Here is a 26,708-nt window from a genome sequence, read left to right on the forward strand (position 1 = left end):
GAAGGCGTGCTATTTTTATGGCATCGCGTCACATTTCATCGTCTGTTGATTTTTTATGATAATGTCGACAGCGAGAGGAAAGAGAATTAACCGGATAATGATGGAGTCCTTCGACTTTAAAAGATTTTATTTCGCATAGGCCTTTAATGCCTAATGTGCTTCAGAAGGAGCGACGTAAAATACAGGGTATGGCCATCAATTTTAGTCAAAGGTGACATTACTTTAATGTTACCATTATGTACTACTCCCAGTTCGATGTGCTGTGAAGTTACTTAAACTAAGCCTGCTTTTTTCTCCTTAGTCATTTCTTTTCTTAATTGTATCAGTGTAATTACCACACACTCCGGTCAGTTATGGCAGCTGTGTTTTGTGGTGCTAAATGAAGCAAATTATATTTGTTTCTGACAGACGACCGATTGTTTTATCTTGGGCCAAACCGCACAACATAAACATTGTTTATGTTGTGCAAATAAAAGTTCTTAACTATTATTTTGGAGTGACTTTTTTTTTTTTTTTAGAAAATGCTGTACATATATCACAGCCCCTTGATAAAGAAAAGGCATCTATTCAGCAATACCAATTGGGAAAGTGTAAGATTACTGTCCGGTGTTCTGACAAAACGTCCTACTTTATCAAAACATCCTACCGTAGTGCTAATCGATAGCCCTAACCCTAACTCTTACCCTAACACTAACCCTAACCCCCCAAAACCACCCAAAACTCTTACCTTAACCCTAACCCCTAAAACCTAACCCTAATCCCAAGACGGTGGAACTGCACATGCGCAGAAAGGCTCGATAGCACGTCTCGATAGGTAGGATGTTTTGTCAGAACACCGGCACTAAAAGCAACGCGCACACAGATGCAAATATTACAATCTGCAAAGCAATATGGTTTAAATACCACAATAAAGTGACGGCTGAACTATAAATATAAACATCAATGACCCATCTCACAATACGTGACCAATGAATGATGATACACGACATCCATGCCCTGAATCACGGTCTGCCGCAAAATGTGAATACATGCACAGTATTGGGCCTGGTCCATGATTGGTAGCGCCATGTTGGAAATGACACAGCTTCAGACCAAAATAATCGGCTGCACAAGATCCAGATAGATCATTGTTTGTCCCGCCTACTGACTTTGATGGGTCACACTGACAGATAAAATTAATTCATGATGTGGTGAAAGTGCCAAAATTAAATAAATAGTGAAATTATTGTAAATGACACATGTAATTAATTAATAATGATTTTATTTCTAATGGTAGATAATAATTCATGGCACATTTAATTAACGATATTTTTATTTCCCATTTTAAATAATTCATGACACATTTAAGTAATAATTTATCTTTATATTTCCCATTTTAAACAATTCATGGCACATCTAATTAATTAATTATTGGTGTATTTATTTATTTAATTTTGGCACTCTTAGCCCTCCATACGTCAATGTTTTACCCTGTGTTTAATAATTACAGCGATAGTTAACCGTCTAATATTCATTAGTATAACATAGGCAATAGTTATTATAACTGATCAAGTACAGTAAGGTCCCACAATTGTGTATCACTTTTAAACGATTAAAAATGCAAGGCATGGCTTCCAAACTAGATCTTGAACAGATTACACAGTCCAAAGGTTGCTGCTCGATCCAGTTTTGTAAACTATTAAAACGACACCGTGTAACTTACGTTTGAAAAGACTGTGAAAATGTTTCACAATGGAAATCGGACAGCCACATCACAGAGGACAGGGACCTCAAAACCTGTCAGATTGTTTAAATGTGAACGTACATGGCTGTACGAGTTTCTACGCAAATTCACCAAAGATATGAATAAAAGGTGCTGCAATCTGAAAGCCTTCACCATTTACCCACTTCGCCAGGATATGAACTCAGGTCACACTGACATATCTCATTACCACCCATATCAAAAGAGTGGAAAGTAAGATATGCCATGCAGGTATTTGATTTAAAAAGTCACACAATCAAGCACGTACGTTTGAAATTCCGGTAACAGCCGAAGACGGAGACCAGCCCGGCCATGGCACTGAACACGGTAAACAGAAATGCCTCAGGCTGTGGAGAAGAAAAAGAGTAACGTTAAAAGTCATTACTGCCACCTGCTGTTTCGGAGACGATAAACTTGGAACAAGAAGGGCAGAGAAACACACGTTATTGGGTAACCAGTGTGGCGTTTGTATAGTACAAACTGGAATAATGGAATTTTACTTTACTACTGTAAAACCTACTCTGAAAACTGCTGTGAAATTGAAAATCATTTCACTCCAGAAATTACTACAACAGTATAACAGTACACACAGGCCTTCATCTGGAATAAATGTTTATATAAAATGTTTACATATATTTTCTTGTGGTTGTTGTTGCTGTTGTTGACATCGTTGAGATGGTGGTGAGGCTGCACGGTGGTGCAGTGGTTGGCACTCATCCTCACATCTCTGGGAGCAACATCCAAATCATCACCAGGGTTCCATGTGCGTGGAGTTTGCACGTTCTCCCCGTGTAATCATGGGGTTTCCTCCAGGTATCCTGGTCCAAATACATGCTGAGGCTAATTAGAATTACCAAATTGCCCATCAAGGTGCCTGTGTGAATGAATGAGTGTATTCTGCGATGGGATGGCACCCCCTCCTGGGTTGTTCCCTGTGTTCTCTGCCTTCCACCCGTAGCCTCCGAGATAAGCTCCAGACCCTCCACAACCCTGAATAGCACAAGGAGTTACAGAAAATGGATGGATGGATATTTGTTATTATTTTACAAAGTTGATACATTTCTAAGAACATGCCTGTACATGTATTTGCTATATATGCATGAAAATGTCACTAAAATACTTAATATGTAATGGAATTTAGTTTATATTCTTTATAATAATTCATTTATAGTTCCCACATAGCAGAAAGATGTCTAGCTAGCATCTGCCCAACGTACACAAGTTCCATCTATGCGAGGTCACATGTATTAGGGAACTTAAAAAACATTGTGGGAAATATATTTGAGCATTACGTCATTTCGGGCTTGTTGGGCAGAGGTATGTGTGTTAGGTGTAGTTTCAGTACACATAATAAGCAACACAGGAAATTATAGAATTTTATTGGAATTCCTCTTCAATTAATAGATTTGGGTAATTTCTTTCACTTCTGAATGTTCCATAGGCATAAAATAATTTTTTTCTGGATAGCAAGTTGCGAAGGCCAGTATCAGGCTGGTATCAGGCTCCCAAAAAACTGTTTTCCTACCGTTTGTACCACAGCACCCACAGCAAAAACACTACAATAATTATATCTCTGATGGCTTCTAGAGATCCAGATGTGGCCTCCCTGCACTTGGTGCATACATCAGTGGCAACATCAAGAAGGCCAAGCGTTACAAACCCCAAATATACACCCTATGCAGCATAAAGACATGCAGCTAAGGTAACCGGTGTCTCTAAATTTCCCATAGAGTATAATGACATATGTACTGTATGTGAGGTCATATGTATTAGGCAACTGTAAAAATATCACGGAGAGATTATAAATAGGTTGTAATTGCTGCAAATCCGAAAACTGACTTGAGTATTACATCGTTTGAACATAACTTGTGTACGTCAAGCAGACACTTGCCAGACGCATGTGTGCTATGTGGGCAGCCACATCAGAGTTAAGACTTGTGTAATTTGTAAATTTGTTTTTTTTTTTTGTCGACTTGGTTAATTTGTAAAATTGTAATCTTTCTGAAACATTTGAAGCACTCTAGGGTTTTGTCTGTAGGCCTACATGCAAAAAAAACACTGTCAAACTCATCTGACAGTGATGTCTACGTCAGATTTTGTGGAGGATTCTCTATAATTTATACTAAGTGCAGAGATGGAGAGCTCATGTACAGAAATATAAATCCATACAATTCCAGGTTTTGTTTCAACCAACCACTTGAATATAAAGATTATGTTGCATTGTGATGTCATGTATAGCCATCCTCTTTGCCGTCTGATTGTCTTTGGCCCTAGTGCAATATTCCTGTTCCCCGGATTACTGCATGACTGGTTTGGGTGTGCAGTCGAGGAGTTTCAAGGCTGGCTAGGAAACAGCCTGTCCTGTTCCATTTAATTGTTGGTTTTTCTGTTCCCCCTAGTGTTTATTTGCTCTGTGTTCTCCTTGTTAAGCTTTTGCCTTATTTTTATTATATTCCACATTCCTATATTTCCTTAGTGATGAATTCTTAGTGTGTGATTAGCGTTTCTTACTTTCAGTGTTTGTGGGAGTTTCCCAGTGGCCTGTACTACAAAGCGGGGTTACTGGCTTATCGGGGTAACTTGTCAAATTTAAGGTAGTCTGGACAAAATGTAAGTGAGCAAATATTAAGTCCATTTAAACTGTGGTACCTTAAATCCGACAAGTTATCCCGATAAGCCAGTAACCCCGCTTCGTAGTACAGGCCACTGGTCTTGTGTTCATTAGAATAAGTGACTACACCTGTGCCGTGGTTAGTGGTTGATTGTCCAATGTTCCACACCTGCCCCTCTCGTTAGCGCAGTTGCTTTTTGTATTTAAGTGCCTGCCCCTACTCAGTTCTTCAGTCAGCCATTAAGGATGTTGCCCAGCGAGATGTTGCCCAGCGAGATGTTGCCCAGCGAGATGTTGCCCAGCGAGATGTTGCCCACATTAGAAGCATTGAATATTAACATACTAGCTGATGCTGTAGAATGAAAAATTGGTTATATCTGGAAATAATGGGGAATATACAACATCTCACATCCCCCCATGAATCTTAGAGACAGTGTCACTCAGCAAAAGCCACAATCACCTGCTAAAGAAGTGCTTCGCCTATAGAGAAGTGTGCCTGGGAAATGGACCAGGGTCTGTGCTGGAATCAGATTTACATCCATCCCCATCATACAGTGTGATCAATGGTTAGAAATCGGTGTGTAGGAATCTGTGCCACTATTCAAAACATCCCTGTTATTTGCAATAGTTGGTGGTGTTGCAGCATTATAAAGAGGCTGCCGAAAAATTCAGATAAGTATAATTTAATTAGTGTGAAGTGTCTTAACCGCAATGAAGAGAAACTGAATCTCCAGGTTCTCAAAGCTGCGGCAATGAATGTCTGCTACCGGAATCTTGGTTGTCGTTTTCCACACTGAGACGTGGATTGAGAGCAATGGTGCTCCTGTACTTAATGAAGCATGATCTTCCCAATTTCTTATAGGAACTTTTCTATGTTTGAATACCTTGCAATGCATCTCAAGTGGGAAAAATCTGTACTTATGCCGGTTATCTATCATCCACCAAGCCCCAACTCGGGTTTTCTTAATGAGTTTGGGGACTTCTCTCTCTGATATTTAACTGATTTTGAATATGTTGTAATAACTGGTGATTATATATTAAATATTCAATAGAGGACACATTCTGTTGTTGTGTGTTCACTTTCATTCATTCTACTTGTTACAGCATGTGTTAGACCCCAGTCTTAAACAAGGTAACAACCTGGATTTGGTGATATTTCATCATCTGGACATCAAGGTTTCTCAACCCACATAGCAACTGATTCTGGGCCAGATCCGCCTGCATCTCCTCAAATCTGGATGCCAGTGACATTGGGGCAGGAGAATCTGCACCAGAATCTGTCCAGAGTTCTAAACGATTACAGCTGGTCTGTATGCACTCTGCAGATCTGGCGTGCATTCGCCTGACCGTATGTGTATGATCACTTACCAGATGCGCAGCTGATAAGCTAAGAATCTGAAGGACGATCGCCCCACATAGTGAGATGAGTCTGAACTGGATCTGTTCAGAAATTGCTGCAGATACGTAAACTGGATCTAGCCCAGTGTCTTTTTACACAATGGACCAATACTGGTCCGAATCCGCTTTCTGGATTTAAAACAGATAAGGGCCACATAGAGATGTAGCCACTTGAATTTTCCCCTGTTTCCATGATGGGGCCTTGGCTGGTCCTTGGCTGGTCCCTGCTGGGTCCTGAGTGGGACCTTGACTGTAATGAGATCCCCCACTATGATGTAATGAACAAGGGGGCCGGCATGATCTCTTAACGCTCTGTGTGTAAAGTACTTTTAATAATTTATATATACACCAGGGAGAGCAGTGATTATGAAAGCTCAAGTGACTAACCTGAAATCAGGTGAGATACCTGAAATCAGGTATTGTAACTCCACTGCAAAAAATGAATATCTAAGCAAGTATAATTTTCTTATATTTAGACAAAATTCCAATTTCGTTAATGTCTGTTATACGATGGTTTCATCGCTCTCACCCCCAACGGCTGGATGGACATCCAGCCACTTTCTTGAGGAAGATGGCCAACACTCGCCTGACAGAGCTTGTGGTCTGGGCCTTTGGTGCTTTCTTCAGGTCATCAGGTGGGTACTCCCCTTCACCAGTGTCATCAATTAACCCACAACACCTCCAGAGGGCTTGACAGCTAACCCCAGCGTCCTGGGGCAGCCCCCTCGGCCCCTCAGGCTCCACAGCCACTGCTCAAGTTGACTCCTTCCTACTTGGTGGGTTGTTCCAGCGCTCACAGCGATTTAGCCACAGCCACCTAGATGCAGTCTCAGCTCGTTTAGTGATGTTTGACACTAGACATCTTCTGTTGAGACCTCTGGTGCCAAGCCTGGACAGGGCAGTCCAGAAGGAATCCTCTGCAGCCTACCTCTACTGGCAAATTCCAAGCACGCCATCCCACTTGTTGACAATCGTGGATGAGGGCCTGGTACTTCCCAAGCTTTCTCTCATGGGCCTCCTCCATCCTCTCCTCCCACGGCACAGTCAGCTCGAGAAGAACCACTTGTTTGGTTGCTCTGGACCACAGGACTATGTCTGGTCTGAGAGTTGTGGTTGCAATCTCCTCTGGAAACTTAAGTTGTTTCCTGAGGTCAACCCTCATGTCCCAGTCAGCAGCAGATGTCAAAATTCCTGTGGCCATTGATAACGTCTTGGAGCACTTGCCTGCTGACTACATTGCAATAAATGGCCTGTGAATTTAAAGAAATTGTTTCTGTTGTGAGTCAAAAATGGCCTAAAAATAGCAAAATGTGTTTTTAGTCAGTTTATTGATGAAATTAGAGTTTTGTGTTTTGCTTCCCCTTTTGGAGATGAGGCGGACCCAAGGTGTGTGCAATAAAATAATTACAGGCCTAAACAAAGTAATAAGACTGATATTGTCGAGCAATGAGGGACAGTGTGGTATATGAAAATTAAACAGTTTTGAAGCCCATCGAGCTTGTTTTGCACATGATGAAAGACTTCATCTGCAAGGATGCCAAGCCAGGTACAAAGCAGCTGCGTGTCCAATAGTTATTTTGGGAGAAGAGAGTGACCCAAGATGTGTGTAACAGACTAATTACAGGCCTAAACAAAGTAATAAGGTTGATTGTGGAGAATAAAGGTGGACAGAGTGGAAAATGAAAAAAATCATATGGTTCTGTACTGTGCTTGAATAAAACAGACACATTTCTTAGTGTGTTCTTTCTGTCTGTCTGGCGACAGTGAAAGGCTGCTGATGGTTACAGATTCACGAGGGGGGGGGGTAGTATCATGCTGTTTTGCTGACAGTACAGTACATCAGTACATTGCACAAAGAGGATGGAATAATGAAGCAGCACTAGATAGATAGATTGGGAATTTTTTGTCATAGTAACAGACACAAAAAGAGGAACATAAAAGAAACATAGAATAATAAGTATTTACTGTAACCCTGTGGAGTCTGCGGCCTTTCACCCACTTCCAAAGTAATCTGACATGTCGTGACATTTTACAGTTACACTCTGCTGTGATAAACCTAAAACACTTTTAGCACTTCTACTTCCCTATGATTAGAATAGGCTACCATCAACAAAGTACAAATATAAAGTAAATCCACCAAACACTACACAAGACCAATGTTGCACACTGAAGAAACTCATTTATTTCTCAACATGCCCAAAATGTTGACATGGAGATTCATAGTACTGTAACAACATGTCACTTTACGTATTGTACTGTAAGTTTACTGTTACAAAAAAAACACTAGACTTTGTCTCTTCGCCTAGCTGGATCTGACCAGAGAATTTCATCAACATCGCAGGCAATGTTGTCATTAGCAAGACACCTTGGAAAGAAACGTCTTGAATGACGAATCCATCCTTGTATTGCTGCTACCTCCATCTGGTCACAGGCCTCCTCCATGGCTTGGATGAGGGGTACCTCAGCCTGGAGACGGAGATCATATACCTTCCACCGCCATGCCGAGAAAAACTCTTCTATAGGGTTGAGGAATGGAGAGTATGGTGGAAGATATAGGACGGTGAATTGTGGATGTTGCTGAAACCAGTTCTGAACCAGAGCAGAGCAGTGGAAAGACACATTGTCCCAGACAACAATGTATTGCATATGATCGATTTGATTTGCTGCTGTTATGTTGTGCAATTGGTCCAAGAATGTAAGTATGAGTGCTGTGTTGTAAGGGCCCATATGGGCATGGCGGTGGAGGACCCCATTCTGTGTAATGGCTGCACAGAGTGTTATATTTCCCCCATGTTGCCCTGGGACATTGACTATAGCCCTGTGGCCAATGACGTTTCTTCCCCTTCTTCGTGTTCTCGTCAGGTTGAACCCAGCCTCATCTACGTAAATGAACTCATGCTGGATCTCCTCTCCATCCATTCGCATAACTACCTGAAGAACAGTGTCAGGTAAAATTGTGTAGTTCAGTGTAGATGTAGTATACATATTACAGTACAGTAAAAGATTATGAGACAGTATGCAAGATCACACTGCTAAAGTGAATACATACCTCTGCATAATCATGCCGCAGTCATTTCACCCTTTCGGAATTGCGCTCGAAAGGCACTCGATAAATTTGCTTCATTTGAATATGTTTTTTTTTTAGGATGCGTGCCAGTACTGTAAAGCAGTTACTGAAACCGTGCAGATGTTTTTGATATGGTGATAATTGTACAATACCTATTTTCCAGCCGAAATGTTCTTATCACACTTGCCACTGTGTATTGGCTTAGATTTGGCTGTACTCGCAGTCCAGCCTCTCTCAGCGTCAGGCCGTGGTTGACAACGTGGTCAACCAGTGTTGCGCGGATCTCATTTGTCAGATTCGGTCCTCTTTGAGCACCTTCTTGTCTTCGTCTTCCTCTTCCTCTTCTTCTACCTCCAGCATGGCCTCCATCTCTTCTTCTGTTGATTCCTCTTCCTCCCCTTCCTCCTCTTCCTTCTCGTCCTCCTCCTCGTTGTCCTCCTCATCGTCTTACTTTTTCTCTGACTCTTTCCATTGTGCTTGAAGACCGATTAACTCACCTGCTGCTTTTTATAGTGCTTAAACACCTGATTGGTGTGTCTACAATTAAGTAAACAAGTGTTTGCACACCTGATGACTATGTTGAACCAATTGGTTGGACGGTGCGGTAATTTGACAGTCAGTGCTTTGGTATTGCAAGTAAGTGACTTCATGATAGATTTTTGTGTGTGATGTATGTTAAGTGTGTTTAGTGTTTTGCAAATCACTGTGTGTAGAGTTTTGCAACAAGTGTGAGGTTGACAATGTGCTTATAGTTGTGCAAATATGGGCTGATGTTTTGCTTCTTGAGTGTAAGGTTTTGCTAATAGTGTACTACGTTTAATTTTAGTGTGTAAACAATCCAAAAAAACTGTAAAATGTGTTTTTGTAAAGAAAGCGCCATCACATGGTAACACCCTGCAAGTGAATAAATGGGCGGGTTTAGACGAGAATTTAGGCACACCCCCAGAAGGAGGGGGGTTACTCCCTTTGGCTGGCTTTGGGCAGGCAGCCGGCTTGGAGGGGAAAATTGAGGTGGCTGCATCTGTAAGGGCCAGATTTACATTGAATGTTACCAAATCTGGCCCGTATGAGCACCAGAGTCAAAAGTTAAATTCAGAGCAGCTTCCAGTGGGGGCAGTGAGTGGCTCTGTGGGCTGGTTCAAGCCCCAGCCTCAGCAGAGAATGCTGCAGGTTAGGTGGCCCCTGCACTGTGATCCCCAAGCTGTGAAGAGTGAGATGATGGTAGTGAAGAGAAGCATTCCAATGTACATGTTCTTGTGTAAATGAAGCATTTTTCTTTGTTAAATGTGGCTCACACTCATTTTTTCTAGACTGACTGCTGACCGGTTCTGCTCCTGAATCTTCCCTTCCCCTATGTGGCTGGAGAGTGGCTCCGTGGGTTAAAAGTGCGTTCGATTATTTCTCTCCGAGTCAAACTTGGATGGGAACGTCACAAAAAATCTAACTTCCCGTCGGAAACACACTTCTTTTATGATGTTCATGTCGGACAGAATATTCTTATCAAGTTGCCCCTGTGACATAATTTCAACATGGCGGCTTACACACTCAACAGTAATTCTATTTTATAAATCTTTAAAAATGTTTATTTTGTTAAATGTATTAATAGTTAGAAATGTAATTGCACTTGTTCGATTCAGAGAACACCATATCATGACCGTAAACAGTATCCAGGCATGCAATGGGAGATTTTTACCAGACTTGTTAGTGTCTTTGGTTTGTTTGTAGTGTGTTTGCCTGTCGAAAAAAGAATTTCGCTATGATATATTTTATAAAGCTTTTCATGTTGTTTGACTAGTTTGTTTCTTGTTTGTCTCTCGGAAAAAATAATGTAACTCCAAATCTGCTAAAATATAAAGCAACAACACACAGCAGTATGTTCATGGAGGCAGCCATGCTTGTTCCGAGATGTGGTAGCTCGAACGGGAGATTGACAGATATGATGTCACTCATCTCGGAATTTCTGAGTTCTGAGAGAAAAACGAACACACCATAAGTCTCTGTACTCGTGAACGGGAGGTCCCTGGTTCGAGTCCCAGCCCCAGGTGGAATGTCTGCATATCTGTGGGCCATTAAGCAAGGTCTTTAACCCCCACCTCTGGGGTGCTGCATGTTGTCTGACTTCTAAGTTATGGGGACGGTGTAAGAGAAACGTTGTGCTTGTGCTTGGAGGTCACAGTGCAGGGCCACCTAATGTGCAGTGTTCTCTGCTGGGGCTTAAAGCAGCAACTTTTGGGTCGCAGGCACAGAGGTTTAGCCCACAGAGCCACTCACTGCCGCCACTGGAAGCTGCTCTGAATTTAACTTTTGACTCTGGTGCCGATACGGGCCAGATTTGGCAACATTCAATGTAACTTTGGCCCACATGTGGCCCTTATCTGTTTCAAATCCAGAAAGCGGATTCAGACCAGTATTAGCCCGTTGTGCGAAAAGACACTGGGCCAGTTTTTTTTTAACAAAAGTACAGTTTAGACTCATCTTGCTATGCGGCAATTTCTGAACAACATTTGGCTCAGATCCAATTCAGACTCATCTTGCTACAGTATGTGGGAAATAGCAGATTTTTTGGTTTCTAACCACTATTGTCTTCTTTGACATGCCAGTGTACATCAGAAGCCGGAATGATAAGAGGAAGGTTACCAAATGCTATCTTGTGCCTGATTGAGACATTTAATAACCTCATTCTCTCTCTTCCTCCTACGAAACTGCCCCTCCCTTGTAATGCTTTTGTAGAGGGATTTAACTGCAGAATTACAGAATGTATAAATACTATTGCCACACTGAAAACTAAGACTGTACCAGATAACGTAAGAGCCCGATGGGGAACACAAGTCCAGTTTCAATACTCAAAAGAGATTGCAGATGCACAGAAAGGAAATGGAAACATGCAAACAAAAGCACGAAACTATTTTGAAAGTCTTGAACAGTGAACTGAAAAATGCCATAAAGGCTATACTTTTCAAATCTGATAGAAAATAATAATAATAGTAATCATAATAATAATACAGACTAAACTTAAGACCATTAACTAATTACAACAAAGGAACTACAGTAAGAGATAATGGAAATAGAGCTAGACAACAAGCAAAGTAATAACAGGTACGGTAGCAGCAGGCAGAAACAATACAGTAGCCAAACATTACAAGTACATACTTGTATTACTGTACAAGTACAAACATTAAGTACATACTGACAAGCAGGGTAACGAGGAGGGGCAAGTGTGGAACATGAGACAATTAACCAACCAGCACAGAACAGGGAAACAGACAACTAGTGGAGGAACCTACAATAACGAGCACAGGACTAGGGGACTCTAACAATCACTGAAACTAAGAACACTAACCAGACACCAGGAATTACTGCACTATGGAAAATGGAACCAAAATACAAATAGGACCAGAAGTGAACTAGACACACGCAGGGCAAACCTAAGACCGGGAAACCAAATTGGAACATGACAAACATAGGGGGAACCTGAAAACCAATAAATACTAATAAACGGATGAGGTAGGCCTCTAGCCAGCCTCAAATCCATGCCTGGATGGTCTATAATTTGTAAGCCGCAGACTCAACCCATAGCAGCAGTCCAGGGAAGCAGGAAAACACACTAGGCTGGAAGGCTGAGAGACAAAAAAGGGGTGGGGGAGGGAGTGGGAAGACCAGTGACACCTGCTGGTCAAATGAGGAAAGGACACTAAGGGCAGGGTTAGACGGGTGCCAACCCTGACTACTACTAAGAGGTTGATTAACCCCTCCTCACACATATCATTCAAGCTTCCTATAGTTAATGAATGCAATGAGCTTGCTGATTTCTTCAATGATAAAATTGGAGCTATAAGAAAAAACATTGGGCTTACTCACTCCCAAAAGCTGGACATTAATCTACCACACTATACTGTTCAAAGTATCGGCCTATGTTTTCTCCTATCGACCTTAATTCACTAATCAAAGTTGTATTACTTTCACACTCATTGAGCTGCACTCTTGATCTCATTCCCACAAAAAATTTAAACTCGTTGTTGGCAGATGTCCTGAATAGTTTTTCTCTGAAGGAATTTTTCCACAATGTCTCAAAACTCCTATTGTCAGGGCTTTATTGACGAAAAAAAATCTTGATGGTACTGTGCTTAGTAATCATAGGCTAATATCTAACCTTCAGTTTCTTGATAAAATAGTTGAGAATGTCATGTCTGTTCAGTTGATTGATTATCTTTAACACTAATAATCTCCAGTGTTTCAGTCTGGCTTTTGGGCAGGCCACAATACAGATTTAAGGTGAAACAGAGACTCAGGTAACCTCTCCATTCTTGTTCTTCTAGATCTCAGTGCTGCTTTTGACATAACAGACCATGAGATCTTTGCTGAACTGGCTGCACACCTGAGTTGGCCTCTCTGGTACAGTCTTAGACTGGTTGAGATTATATCTAAGTGGGCGTGAATACTGTATTGCACTTGTGACCTATATCGTTAAGCTTCAAACTATTACATGTGAAGTCCCCCAAGGCTCAATTTTAGGCCCTATATTATTTAACCTCTACATGCTACCATTGTCAAGTATAGTAAATAAACATAAAATTAGTTTTCATCAGTATGCAGATGACACACAGCTATATCTATCTGTAGCTCCTGATCCATATAGGCCTATCCAATGCCTGCTTGAGTGCATAGATGACATAAACTCATCGATATTACAAAACTTTCTGCAACTAAACAAGGAAAAACAGATTCTTATTATTGAGAGTGAAGTGCAAAGGAATGATAGACTGGTGCACTTAGAATCAATCAAAGGAACAGTTTATTTAAAGAAGAATTTGCAGTAGAAAGTTTTTGTTTTACTTGAGGGCAAGACGGTAGCAGCGACATTTATGGATTTAAGGTTTACAAGTTTACAAGAACAAAATAAATGGCCAAGAAAAATAAGTCTTCTGCACCTAACTAGCTACATTGATCTACACCTAGATCTACACCCAGGCACTGAATTAGCTGCCCCCTGCTATGTCACGATGTCACATATGGGTTAAATGCAGAGGACACATTTCGTTGTTGTGCACTGTGTGCTATGGTATGTCAACAATGACCACTGATCACTAAATTCTAAAAAACAAATAACTATCTCCCAAATAACTAAACAGTACAAGGATCTCAATCCACACAACAGAAAAACTCAACACGCACCCCTTAGGGTCCGCAAGCAAGGAAACAACAAGAGAGTGAGGATCAGAAGTCCTGCCTGTGTGGGCTGTTTGTAGCCGCAGAAGGCGGGGTCATTCATGTGCATGATTAATCGATTTCAGGCTGTAGCCAATCAGCCAAATTAAGCCAATTGAAGCAGCAGCCCAACTTAAACAAGAAAAATAAAAACACACAGTTGCAAGACTGTGACAGGTGTAAAACCAAAGAAACGCTTATTTACTCCTCACTCTGTGTATATCATGATTTACTATGTGATCATTTCCACATTCAATTAGCATTCAGTTGCGTAAATTTGCACTACAAATCCATTCCATTCAGCCGTTCTATAGGACTTATATAAGTAGGTGGCTGGAAATTTTCAAGAGCCAAGTTTTCAGGAATTCATAAATATCGTGATACTACTAATAATGAATAATATGCAGAAGATGCCCTTTTTCCTTGAGATAATCCATGCATATCGATGCAGAACATCGGTATCTCCGCGCATTTCAACATATCAGATGGTGGTGGTACAACCAGCTTGGCATGGTCACACCTTTGGCACTCCAAATAAATAGGGCCATGTCAGTGCGGGTTCCGCTCGGATAACTTGCAATGGAGAACCATCAGTCGGTGGTATAGATCGGGTACGGCTCAATGGAAACAGTGGTTAAACAGCGCAGGGATTGCTGGGATTGCTGCGAGGATTGCTGGGATTGCTGCGAGAGAGTGGTGTTGAGCTGCAGCGATTGTTTGGGATTGTTTTTTTGGAGTGTTTTGAGTGTTTGTGTGCTTTACCTGTTTACGTGGGTGGCTGTTTATTTCTATTTATTGTTCTTATTTCGGTCAGCGTGAGTGCTTGTCTGTCCTGTCTGTTAATCAACAGCGCGATTATTACCGACAGAGAGCTGCGGGTGTCGCGTGCGCGGCGTTTTTCTGTCCGCGTTTAAACTCCGTAACACACACCCGCGGGGCGATTATAACTAATAACATCTAACGTCGGTATCGCTACCAAGCGTCGGAAAAGGACAGTTGCTCCTGAGCTTTGCTCGGTCGCCAGTCGGGGCCGGGAGGACATTTTCCACTTTTTTCCCGCTCCGGCAGTAGCTAGCCTGCTGTGAGGGGGTTTTTGTGGTTTTTCGACCTCCCAAGAGCAACTTCGATTTCGCCTTGTTTTTAGTTCATACTTGGTTCAGGCAGAAGTTCTTCTGGTAAGTAGTAGTAAGTTTATCAGGTTTAAAATTTTTAATAAAATAATAATTAAGTTCCGTTTTAACACAAGTAATAACTTATTTTAGTGTACTCCGCACGTTACTGCATTTATTGTTACGCAAATTAATCTTTATAGTTAAATACACTATATAAATTTACTGGGCTGGGAGTACGGGGTCATAGTGAGTTAGTTAATTATGGGGCCAGCTCAGTGTTGCGTTTGCAAGATGTTTGCCCTTCTGGACGTTAGTGTCCAGTCGGACTTCATCTGCGAGCGATGTAAGCTAGTGGACTCACTCATGGTCAAGGTTCGCGACCTTGAGGAGCAACTGGCTCGCATCCAATGCAACAGTGAGTTAGATGAGCTAGTTGATACGCCGTTTAGGGAGACGGTGTGTACGCCACTAACGGGGGGGAGGGAGAATGAAGAGCAGAGAGGTCGAGAGAGCTGGGTGACCGTAGGTCGTAGACGCAGGAAAAGGCGTACACACGTTACAGAGGCGGCATCACCTGAGGTGTCTGTGTCTAACAGGTTTCAGGTGCTTCCAGCTTTAGAGCCGGAAGGGACTGGGGAAGCAGGTGGGCCCTTGGGCACTGAGGAGCCCCCTCCCCCCAGAAAGAGGGAGGTTGTGGTAGTGGGGGATTCAATTATTAGGGGAGTAGACAGTTATGTGTGCACGCGTGATAGAGGGTCCCGTACGGTGTCTTGCCTGCCTGGTGCCCAGGTAGGAGACCTTCCAGATCGTGTGGACAAGCTTTTGGCCCCAGCTGGGGTGGATCCAGTTGTCGTGGTGCATGTTGGCACCAACGACATAGGCAAGGGTAGAAGGGCTGTTCTGCAGGATAAATTTATAGAAGTCGCCAATAAGCTTAGAAGCAGAACGTCCATGGTGGTATTTTCCGAAATACTCCCCGTGCCACGCGCAAGTGAGGCTAAGTTAGCTGAGATAAGGAGATTAAATGCGTGGCTAAAAGGATGGTGTAGGAAAGAGGGGTTTAGGTTTATGGGGCACTGGAGGACCTTCTGGAACAGGTGGGACCTGTTCAAGCCGGATGGGTTGCATCTGAACCGGAGGGGAACCAGTGTACTGGGAAGGCGTATTTGTAGAGTAGTTGAGGAATGTTTAAACTAGGGACTGGGGGGGCAGGGAGGTTAGTTAAGTATGTAACTGGGGGGAAACGGAAAGCCCAAAAAAATCATATTATAAGTAGGCACTGTAATAAGCCTACCCTTTGTTGTCTGTATTTAAACGCCAGGAGTATTAGGAATAAAATTCATGATTTAGAGGCTCTTATCTCATCGGACTCTTATGATATTATAGCAATAACTGAAACGTGGTTGAGTGATAAGGATGGACAAGAATATAATATGGATGGTTACACATTGTTCCGTAAAGACCGTATAGGTAAGAAGGGAGGTGGTGTTGCAGTATATGTAAAGGAAATCTTGCAGGCAAGGGAGCTTACTGATATAAGTAAAAGTACGGAAGCTATATGGGTAAAATTAGATGCTACAAACTCAAATAGCCTAATTGTCGGTGTTTGTTACAGAGCACCCAATGTAGCTGCTGAGGAAAGCAGATTGTTATACAGTGATATTAGGATTATGAGCAATAAAAATGATGTGGTAGTTATGGGTGATTTTAATCTACCGGGGATACAGTGGGACATTGTTGCTGGCTCTTCTGAAAATGAACTTGAGATGGTGGAATTAGTACAGGATTGTTTTTTTACTCAGTTTGTTAACACCCCTACCAGGGGAGATGCCATTCTTGATCTTGTTTTGTCTAATAACCAGGACAGGATTGGTAAATTAGATGTTTTAGAACCACTTGACAGTAGCGATCATAACATGGTTAAATTTGAGGTTAAGTTTAGTGCCCGAAGAGCAAAGTCCAAATCAAAAATATATAATGTTAGGAAGGCTAACTTCAATTGTATGAGATTAAAACTAGAAACCGTGAACTGGATGGAGTTAAATAACAAAACTGTTGAAGAGGCATGGGAATTTTTTAAAAGCACGTTATTGCAAGTACAAGAGGACTTCATACCTGTTTCTAGCAAAAATAAATCTAGGAAATTGCAACCTAGGTGGTTTAATAGGGACATAAAGTATAAAGTAAGGAGGAAAAGGGCTTTGTTCCAGAGATGGAAAATAACTGATGATGACATAATAAAGCAAGAGTATCTAAATCTACAGGCTGAATTAAAAAATGACATTAGACGAGCTAAAAGGAATGTCGAAAGGAAGATCGCATTGGAGGCTAAGGATGACGTTAAAAGTTTCTTCCAGTATTTTAACTCTAAAAGAGCTCTAAAAGCTGAAATTACTAATCTGCAGGATAGTAAGGGTCTTATAATTGAAAACGACATTGACATAGTAAATGAGTTCAATGATAGTTTTGCACGGGTATTCACTGTCGAGGACACTAGTAACTTACCAGTTCTTATTACTAATTCAACATCGTCTATAACTAATATATATATAACTGAAGCTGATGTTTTGCAAAGCCTAGCTAAGCTCAAAATAAATAAATCACAGGGCCCTGATGGCATCTTACCTATAGTGTTAAAAGAGATGAGGGATATTATTTGCCGACCCTTAACATTACTGTTTCAAAAATCCTTATCTGAAGGTGTGGTACCTTCTGATTGGAAGCATGCCAACATAACGCCCATTTTCAAAAAAGGGGATAGAAGTAATTTGTCAAACTATAGGCCAATCAGTCTAACTTGTATAACTGGTAAAGTTATGGAGGCTATAATCAAAGAGAAAATGGTAGATTACCTGGACTCAAATAACATTTTGAGGGATAGCCAGCATGGATTTAGGAGAGGTAGATCCTGTTTAACAAATCTGTTGGAGTTTTTTGAGGAAGCTACTCAGGAAGTTGATGATAAGAAGGCCTATGATGTCATCTATTTAGATTTCCAAAAGGCTTTTGATGTTGTTCCCCACAAGAGGCTCTCACTTAAACTCAAAGCGACAGGTATTTTAGGAACTGTAGCGACTTGGATTGATAACTGGTTAACGGATAGGAAGCAGCGAGTAGTTATAAGAGGCTCGATGTCACAGTGGGCCTGCGTTCATAGTGGGGTACCGCAGGGTTCAATTTTAGGACCACTTTTGTTCCTAATTTACATAAATGATATAGACACCAATATATACAGTAAACTGGTGAAATTTGCAGATGACACCAAGGTGGGTGGTGTAGCAGATACTGAACTAGCGGCTCAGCAGCTACAGCGGGATCTTAATTTAATTAGTGACTGGGCTGACACCTGGCAGATGAAATTTAACATAGACAAATGTAAGGTACTCCATGTAGGGAGCAGAAATATAAAGTACAGGTATTTTATGGGACCTACTGAAATAAAGGTAGCTGATTATGAGAAAGACCTTGGTGTGTATGTTGATGCTTCCATGTCTCATTCTCGCCAGTGTGGGGAAGCAATAAAAAAGGCCAATAGGATGTTGGGGTACATCTCCAGGTGTGTGGAGTTTAAGTCAAGGGAGGTAATGCTAAGATTATACAATTCCTTGGTGAGACCTCACCTAGAATATTGTGTACAGGTTTGGTCACCATATCTTAAAAAGGACATAGCGGCCTTAGAAAAGGTGCAGCGTAGGGCCACAAGAATGATTCCTGGTCTTAGAGGAATGTCATACGAGGAAAGGTTATTTGAGCTAAATCTGTTCAGCCTCAAGCAAAGGAGACTGAGGGGGGACATGATCCAGGTCTATAAGATTCTAACAGGTTTGGATGCTGTTCAACCGAATAGTTACTTCAGCATTAGTTCAAATACAAGAACTCGTGGCCATAGGTGGAAATTAGCGGGAGAACATTTCAAACTGGATTTAAGGAAGCACTTCTTTACACAGCGTGTAGTCAGAGTATGGAATAGTCTTCCTGATAACGTAGTGCAAGCTGAATCCTTGGGTTCCTTTAAATCAGGGCTAGATAAGATTTTAACAACTCTGAGCTATTAGTTAAGTTCTCCCCAAGCGAGCTCGATGGGCCGAATGGCCTCCTCTCGTTTGTATAGTTCTTATGTTCTTATGTTCTTATGTTCTTAAAAGCGCCCCCCCAAAACTGGGTCACACACAGCTGGTGTCACCACACACAGCAAGCATTTATAAACCGGTGAGAGTCGAACAAGGTTCCGGCCCCCCAGGACTGGAGTTTGACACCCTTGGTCTAGATCCATCCTATCCATCGTCTAGTATGACCAGCAGGGCTTGATGCTGGTCCTCCAGATTCCTCCTTATTTCTCCCCAGGTGAGTCTTTTCTATTGTGCTAACAATTCCCACCTGCATTGTGTCAGCCCCATGTTAGCCCAGTATATATGTGCTTCCCAGTTCTGTGTTCCCCAGTTCAGTCATTGATGTCACTCCTCTTGTTTGCCTCTGCCCTTCCCTGGAACAGTCTTCTCATTGTCACCCCCTTGTGATCTTGTTTGGTTCCCCGCTCCAGTTTTGTTCAATAAAGTCTTTTTTGCTCTCCTAATATTGCCCCTGAGTCCTTGACACCAACACTACAATATAAAAGCACAGTGCAAGGCATGCTGGTATGTGAATGATTAAGTTATACTGCGATCACAGTATAGTTAGTTCTAAACATTTTCTGTTGGTTGCCCTTTTCAATCACCTGTAACCATATGTAGCCTGTTTACCAAGCTTTCAGTTGTGTAACTAAGCTGATGCTTAGAAAGTAACACTGGCATGTTTAAAACGTTTTCAACAGGTGCACCGTTTGTAAATGTGCAATTTGTAAATGTAATGAACCTGTCTATTAGTATTGTAAGGTGATTCTGGCTCACCTAAACAAATATTCACAATGCAGGCTCTCTGAAGGCTCTCTGTGAGTCATAAGGACACCCACCAGACAGTGGCTTACCACATCATTAGCTGACATCATAGCTACTTCCTCAACCCACGGTTGCACTTGGAGAAGTGGTGCGCAATATAATAAATGACTGAAAGTGGACATCCAGAACCCTGCTCTGATGCGCAGTTCTGCTCATGGACAAGACCTAACCTTGCAAAATCATTCATAGGGGCCAGTGTGTATACAGCTCTGGAAAAAATTGAGACCACTCTATATATTTTTTAAATATCTGCATTTTTAAATCCTGGTTTAATCCTGCTTCTGCTGGCAGAAGGCTACACTGTGAGACAAGCTGCTTCCAGGCTCAAAGTTTCTAAGGCATCATACACAAGAACAAGGTGAAGCAGGAGACACTGGCAGTGGCCAGAAACTAGCCAGGTAAAGATGGCTATCAACTTAGTGCCTCATAAATTGGAGAATGACCTCAAGTCACCTTCAAAAAGAATGGGAAACATTAAGTGATGTAAAGCTCACTGCAAGGACAGTTCATAAAAGGCTCCTGGAGTTTGCAAAAAATATATATATTTTACACAGTACAAATATAATGAGATATGATGGAAACTGAAAATTTTAGCCTAATTCTCAAGAGACAATACAGCATGAAAAAAACGTCATGTACCCAGGGATGATGAGGCTATGAAAATAATGCTTTTTACATCCATCAACGGATGACGGAACAATGAAAAAAAAAATATTCTTACACGAGACCACCACAGGCAGATGGGGGATTCTGTGTATGGGGACAATGGGAGATGAGTAATGCAGTGGGCATGACTGGGCTGGGGGGGTTCACCTTTTACCTGTAATTCACCTGTAATTACTTGGTGCACTGATTCTGAATTGTTTATGTCTGGAATTATCCTCTTTTTATAGCCTCCGCTTCCATAAGTACATAAGAAATTTACAAACAAGAGGAGGCCATTCGGCCCATCAAGCACGTTTGGGGACTTAACTAATAGCTCAAAGTTGTTAACTTCAAGCACACATGTGATAATTGATTATTCTGTCTTTTACTTACAGAAATAAAACAGCCACCGTATGTCCACTGCTCAATCTATTTTAAAGAGTGTGGGTCACTTTGCCATCAGTTGTCTTTTTCTTATGTCATAGATATAGATATAGATATAGATATAGATATAGATATAAATTAAACAGGGATTCCCAGTGAGAATTGCTTAGGTGTAACAGAAATTGTATCTGCTGGTCTCACAACTGTCCCAGCTCCTCCTCTTGATGCATTTTTTTTCTTTTACAGTGTTGATCATGATGCGGTTTTCCAGTAAAGTTGCTCCAGCCCTAAATGCTGCAGATCTTCTGGCCAGTGTGCTGTGCTGAAGTCAGCGCCATGATCTCTAAACTGATTTTTTTTACATTTCCGAAGCAGGCAGCCCATATGTGGGTGGAAGCTCAGTGTAGCAGTTTGTCTTCACAGCCATGTGATAATACAAACTTTTAGTGCAGAGTTATTACAACTGAAGGGCACCCCCCCCCCAGTGGAGCGTGACGGAATGGCAGGGGGAGCGCCGGCGAGAGGAAAAGAAAGAGAACTGCAACTTTTAGCAACATTTAAAAAAGGGAATTGCAACTTGTAGAAACATTTAAAACTGTTTGAAAACGTGCCTGTACGCATCATATGAAACTAATACATAAAAATGTGTATGTGTGTGTGTGTGTGTGGGGGGGGGGGTGGTCAAGACAAATATATCAACCACAGAGGGGGCCAGTTAAAAGAAGTGTGAGAACTATTGCTTTAGTGGGACTGGGACAGGAAAGGTTGATATATGGGGGCTCTCTTGGGGTTGAGGTATGGGGGGCATTGGGGGCACGACCTAAGGCAGTCTTTCCCAAACCAGTCCTTGGGTCATACTGGACAGATCCATCCCAGTTCCCAGAACACCTCACCCAAGCAATCAGGAGCTCTAAATACCTTACAGGTGCACTGGGAACTGGGATGAAACAAAAATCAGAACCAACTGGTCTGAATCAATCAAATTGTCCTTTTGCCCTCCGAACATTTTTGTGTAAGTAAAACTCCTATGATCCAGGAGGCAATGGAGCAGAACACTGGAAACTGAGGATGTAAAGTAAAAGTCAGGATGTAAAGGTAAAAGGGGCCGAATCAGAGGAATCTAGAGCAGGGGAGTTTGTGGAGACTGAGGCATATGGCTGGAGCAAGAGAGCCAGAAACCAAACACACGACCAGCCTGATACCAGCAACACAGATTCATACACGTGTTAAGATAGATTCAAATATCAATGTGTGTATGATCAAAGAAGATTAAACCGAAAGTGGGGATTAGATCATTCCGTTGTCTTTGTACTCTTCTTCTTCGGTCCTTCAGTGGGTTCGCGGTGCTGTAAAATGGTTTGAGCTCATGTCCACGCATCAATAGGAGAAATCTCAACCACCTCAGCCTTTCCAGTCGCACTCATCCCCCGACAGATAAGCGGAGTGCCGCATGACCCATGAACACATAGATGTGGGATGGCGGGGGGAACTCTCTCTTGTCCTCTTTGGGAAATTGTAGCAGCAAACCACTTCAGATGGTGAGCATTCAGCTAGTACCAAGCCAATAAGAAGAGGAATGGAAGAATGGGGGAGAAATGGGGTGGGTGGAATCGAAACAGGAATCAGGAGAATGACTCACATGGAGTCTTGGAAGTTATTGCATCACATTTGGAGAGTGACATTTAAATAGCCTTGCAGCCTCACACTCCGGGAGCACATTGACGTAGGCAGAATATGCATGTGGGGGGGGGGGGGGGGTACAAGACGTGGAGCTGGAACTCCCCTCCAACTGGGGGCGCTAACAAAGGCTTTGCATGCATAGTTCAAATTTCAACAAATATACATGCATATATATATCCCAACTATGACAACCTTAACCCCTACCCAGCCCTAACCTTAACCACAAGTAACCAAACAGAATACAATTACATTTTAAGTTTTTTGATTGCAGTCAGAGATTTTTATAAAACTGAGTTTCTCCTTGTGGGGACTGAAAAGGTTGTCCCCACAAAGTCAAAATAACTGGTTTTTATCACATCATGGGAACATTTGGTCTCCACAATGTAATATACATGACCACACACACACACACACACACACACACACACACGCACACACACACACACATATATATAGGGTACTTTATAAACTGTGGTCCTCGACAGTTTGAATGGCCACACTGCATTCATTTTGACACTAGAGAGCAGTAGTGCATTGTGCATTATAAATTACTATTTTGTGGGAACCCTCTATCCAGGGAAGTTTTCCTTCACAGAGCTGTATATTAAGCTTGGAAATCCAGCTGCAGTACCTTGTTTGACAGTAGTTCTCACAGGGCTTTGCTGTATCCTATAATACATCAAAACAACTGAGGCAAAGCTCATAATTATAACATTCCAGAAGAGAGACCCTGGGTTGAAGTGTACAGTCAGTCTGCTGATTAATCTGTTTATTTATCAAACCAGTTTAGGATCTGAGTGGCAGACCTGTGGTCTTAGCGACTGAGACGACTGAATCTTTATATCAGTGTCTCCCAGTACTTGCCCTCCCAGTAAAAATGTGGACTGTATGGGGGTCTGTACCCTTTTTTCTGACAGTGTAGCTACAGTGCTGTTGATCCTCTCTGATCCTGTGGTCTTTGTTTGTGACCTGTATCTACAGAACTATGGATTTTCTTTCCATATAGCTGACCTATAGCTGCAGAGCTATGGAATTCTCTGTGGTCCTGTGCTCAGTATTGTGACTTGTAGCTAAAGGGCTGTGGATTCCCTCTGGTCCTGTGCTCAGTTTTTGGAATCTGTAGCTAGAGGGCTGTGGATTCTCTCTGGTCCTCTGGTCATCGTTTGTGACCTGTAGCTACAAGGTTGTAGATTCTCTCTGGTCCTGTGCTCAGTTTTCGTGACCTATAGCCGCAGGGCTGTGGATTCTCTCTGGTCCTATGGACTGTCTGAGAGGGAGTAAAATGTGGACTATCTGGGGGTCCAGGGACCAAGTTGGGAAACACTGCTTCACAGGAATTGGACACTGAAGTGATTTTAAGTGATTACAGGCTATTGCAGCTAAACCATAGTGTTATGCTCTATGCATGAACTGTTTTGAGAAATGCTCTTATAGACTTGAGAATGTTTAAGTATGTTTCATGAAATGTGCCAAAGCAAACAAGAATGACTGTAATCCACTGGCAACGATGTGTGACTGTAAGTACAGGGTTCCGTCTGGCTAGCTGCTCATTTGTGTGTCTATGGCTTCCATGATATAAATGACATCCTGCTGAACATCCTATGTCTCCTCATGAAGGACTAGTGGAGCTGGCTGTGTACAGAAAACATCCAGAAGACCATTAGGCTGCTGTTTGGAACCTTCATCGTGAGGTACGGGCCCGCTAGCAAAGCTAAACTAGGTACAACAGAACACTGACTGATGCTGGTTTGGGTTTCCCATCGTTTGGAGGTTACATTCATGTTTATTTAGTAGATCCGTTTGGTGAAAGTGACGTACAAGCAGGGCGCATAGTAGACTGCTGTGGTTTGATGATATTGTTTTGAGACACTAACGAGATGTCGGTTCTATTTGTAGTACGTTTATAGTACTATTTATTTAGCATGTGTTTTTTCGCCAAAGTGATGTACAAGTGATTACAAGCATAGAGCTGTCAAGGAGCCAACTATGAATGCCCAGTACCAAACATAAGCAGCATCAGAGCACAGGATATATAGTTAATGCAGCTAGAACCTAATAAGACAACTTTTCAAATCAAGTAAAAGTACAACACTTAAGAATCGGCAGAATCGGTTAAGAACAAGGGCCTGTACCACGATTCACAAAGCCGGATTTTTACTTAGCCTGGTAACTTCAGATAACATCAGATATAAGCTACCCCGGTTTAAATCGGCTTTATCTTTGTTCACTCGTATTGCCCAGACTACCTTAATTCTGACAAGTTATCCTGTATATGGAGACAAAATTGCCATAAAATGGCAGGATGAATGGATTGGGCAGTGCTGTAAAATGTGATGCAGTGTATGCATGCTTGAGAATGCTCCGCGTGCGCAGACGTATGAGATAAAATCGGGTAGGTGGTACGGATCGGGTCAGTAATAACGTGCATTATTGCATTATAATTAGGCTAACTTTATAATAGTGTTATTGGGTTAAAGAATGAACAGAAAACGACAATTAAATTGTGAATTGCAATTATTTGTATGACAATTAATCGTCAGCTAAAATTTCATGATTGTGACAGTCCTATACCGCATTAGTTATTCTAAATGGTTACACACAGAAGTAGCTGTAATGGAGTAATGGTTGTCAATTTAAAGCCATCTTTCCAAAACAGTAAGACACACTAAGCAATCATAAATTTTGCTGTATTATTTTACTATTAGCTTTAGGCTTTATGAATTTGTAGAATGCCAGATTTCTTATAAAGGTTTTCTATTTAAGTTCTGTACATTAGGAAATGAGAAAGGGATAAAGTATGTCAATCAATCAATATGCTGAAAGAGCTTTGCCTGAAAAATAAGTCCTTGGGTTCTTGAAACCTTAGGCTAATTGAGGTACTGACTAAGCAGCGAGATAGAATGAAATCTATGGTGCAATAAAAACATAATAAGGGCAAGTTAGTTAATCTTAAGTATGACAGAAATATAATCCTGCACCAAATCCACTGTGGGGCAAAGCAGTAAAGTTAAGCTGTGGCATGAATGATGAAAAACAGAATACCCATAACCCTACTACACCTACAGAAACAAACAGTGATCAGTCAGGAAAATGAATCGGAACCCCTACTGTTTCAATGGACTGGATTAAGCTTAACAGATTGCCCGTTCCCACAGTTTCCCCATGGTGCTCAATAAAGATTTGGAATAGGGTAATAGATGGACACAAAACAGTAAACACTGAATAGCAGTACAAATCTGACCTGGAACAATGAGTACTGAAAAGAGCTGATTACGGGGCCCTGTGGTGGCTTGCTTTGGATCTCCATGGAAACACTGATAAACACAGATTGAGTGCTTCTCAGATTGCCTACAGACAGGGCTTGTTGTAATGAGATGCACGTGGATGCCATGACCCTGTGGAAAAAACATGACAAACACCATCCCTTTTGACAATGTACTGTCCCCCCAACCACCACCCCTCCCATTAAAATGTTCTGCCTAATTTCACTCGGGTAAAAGTAAATCTACTATATCAGGGCCGACTCCGGTCTGAAACATAACTCAACCTGGACTGCGCAGTCAACCCTCTCCCGTCCCACTGCCACATATTAACATGGAGGACCCCAGAATGATTTGACCCCCACCATCCCCTTTGAAATATTTTCAACAATTACTGCATATAGGAACAGGCCAATGTTATCCAGTGTGATTCCTCGGAAAGACTATACATTGGTGGCTAAATCCAGGCCTTCAGGTCAGCTACATTCGAAAAAGTGGAAGCTTATTTTTTTGACAGGAACCTACAACATTGTCCCGTGTTTACGATCCCTTGGTGAAAATGCAGCACAATCAGGTTTCTCTCTTTCCCCTGGCTCCGTGAGACAGAGCCCGGAAAGCTCTGCCTTTCCAGCTGTGCTTTCCTGAGCCAGGAGGAGAATGTGGTCAGCAAG

General features: G+C 41.9%; 1 protein-coding gene across 1 annotated transcript in view; it reads right to left on the reverse strand.

Moving 5' to 3' along the window:
- bco2a (beta-carotene oxygenase 2a) overlaps positions 1–2,098 on the reverse strand; it is a 37,449-nt gene extending 35,351 nt beyond the window's left edge. Inside the window, exon 1 of the mRNA XM_023816287.2 lies at positions 2,010–2,098. Within this exon, the coding sequence (XP_023672055.1) occupies positions 2,010–2,055 (46 nt within the window). The 5' untranslated portion in view covers positions 2,056–2,098. The remainder of the gene's footprint in view (positions 1–2,009) is intronic.
- Positions 2,099–26,708: the final 24,610 nt, after the last annotated feature.

This window comes from Paramormyrops kingsleyae, chromosome 18 (genome assembly GCF_048594095.1).
Source record: "Paramormyrops kingsleyae isolate MSU_618 chromosome 18, PKINGS_0.4, whole genome shotgun sequence".
NCBI lineage: Eukaryota > Metazoa > Chordata > Actinopteri > Osteoglossiformes > Mormyridae > Paramormyrops > Paramormyrops kingsleyae.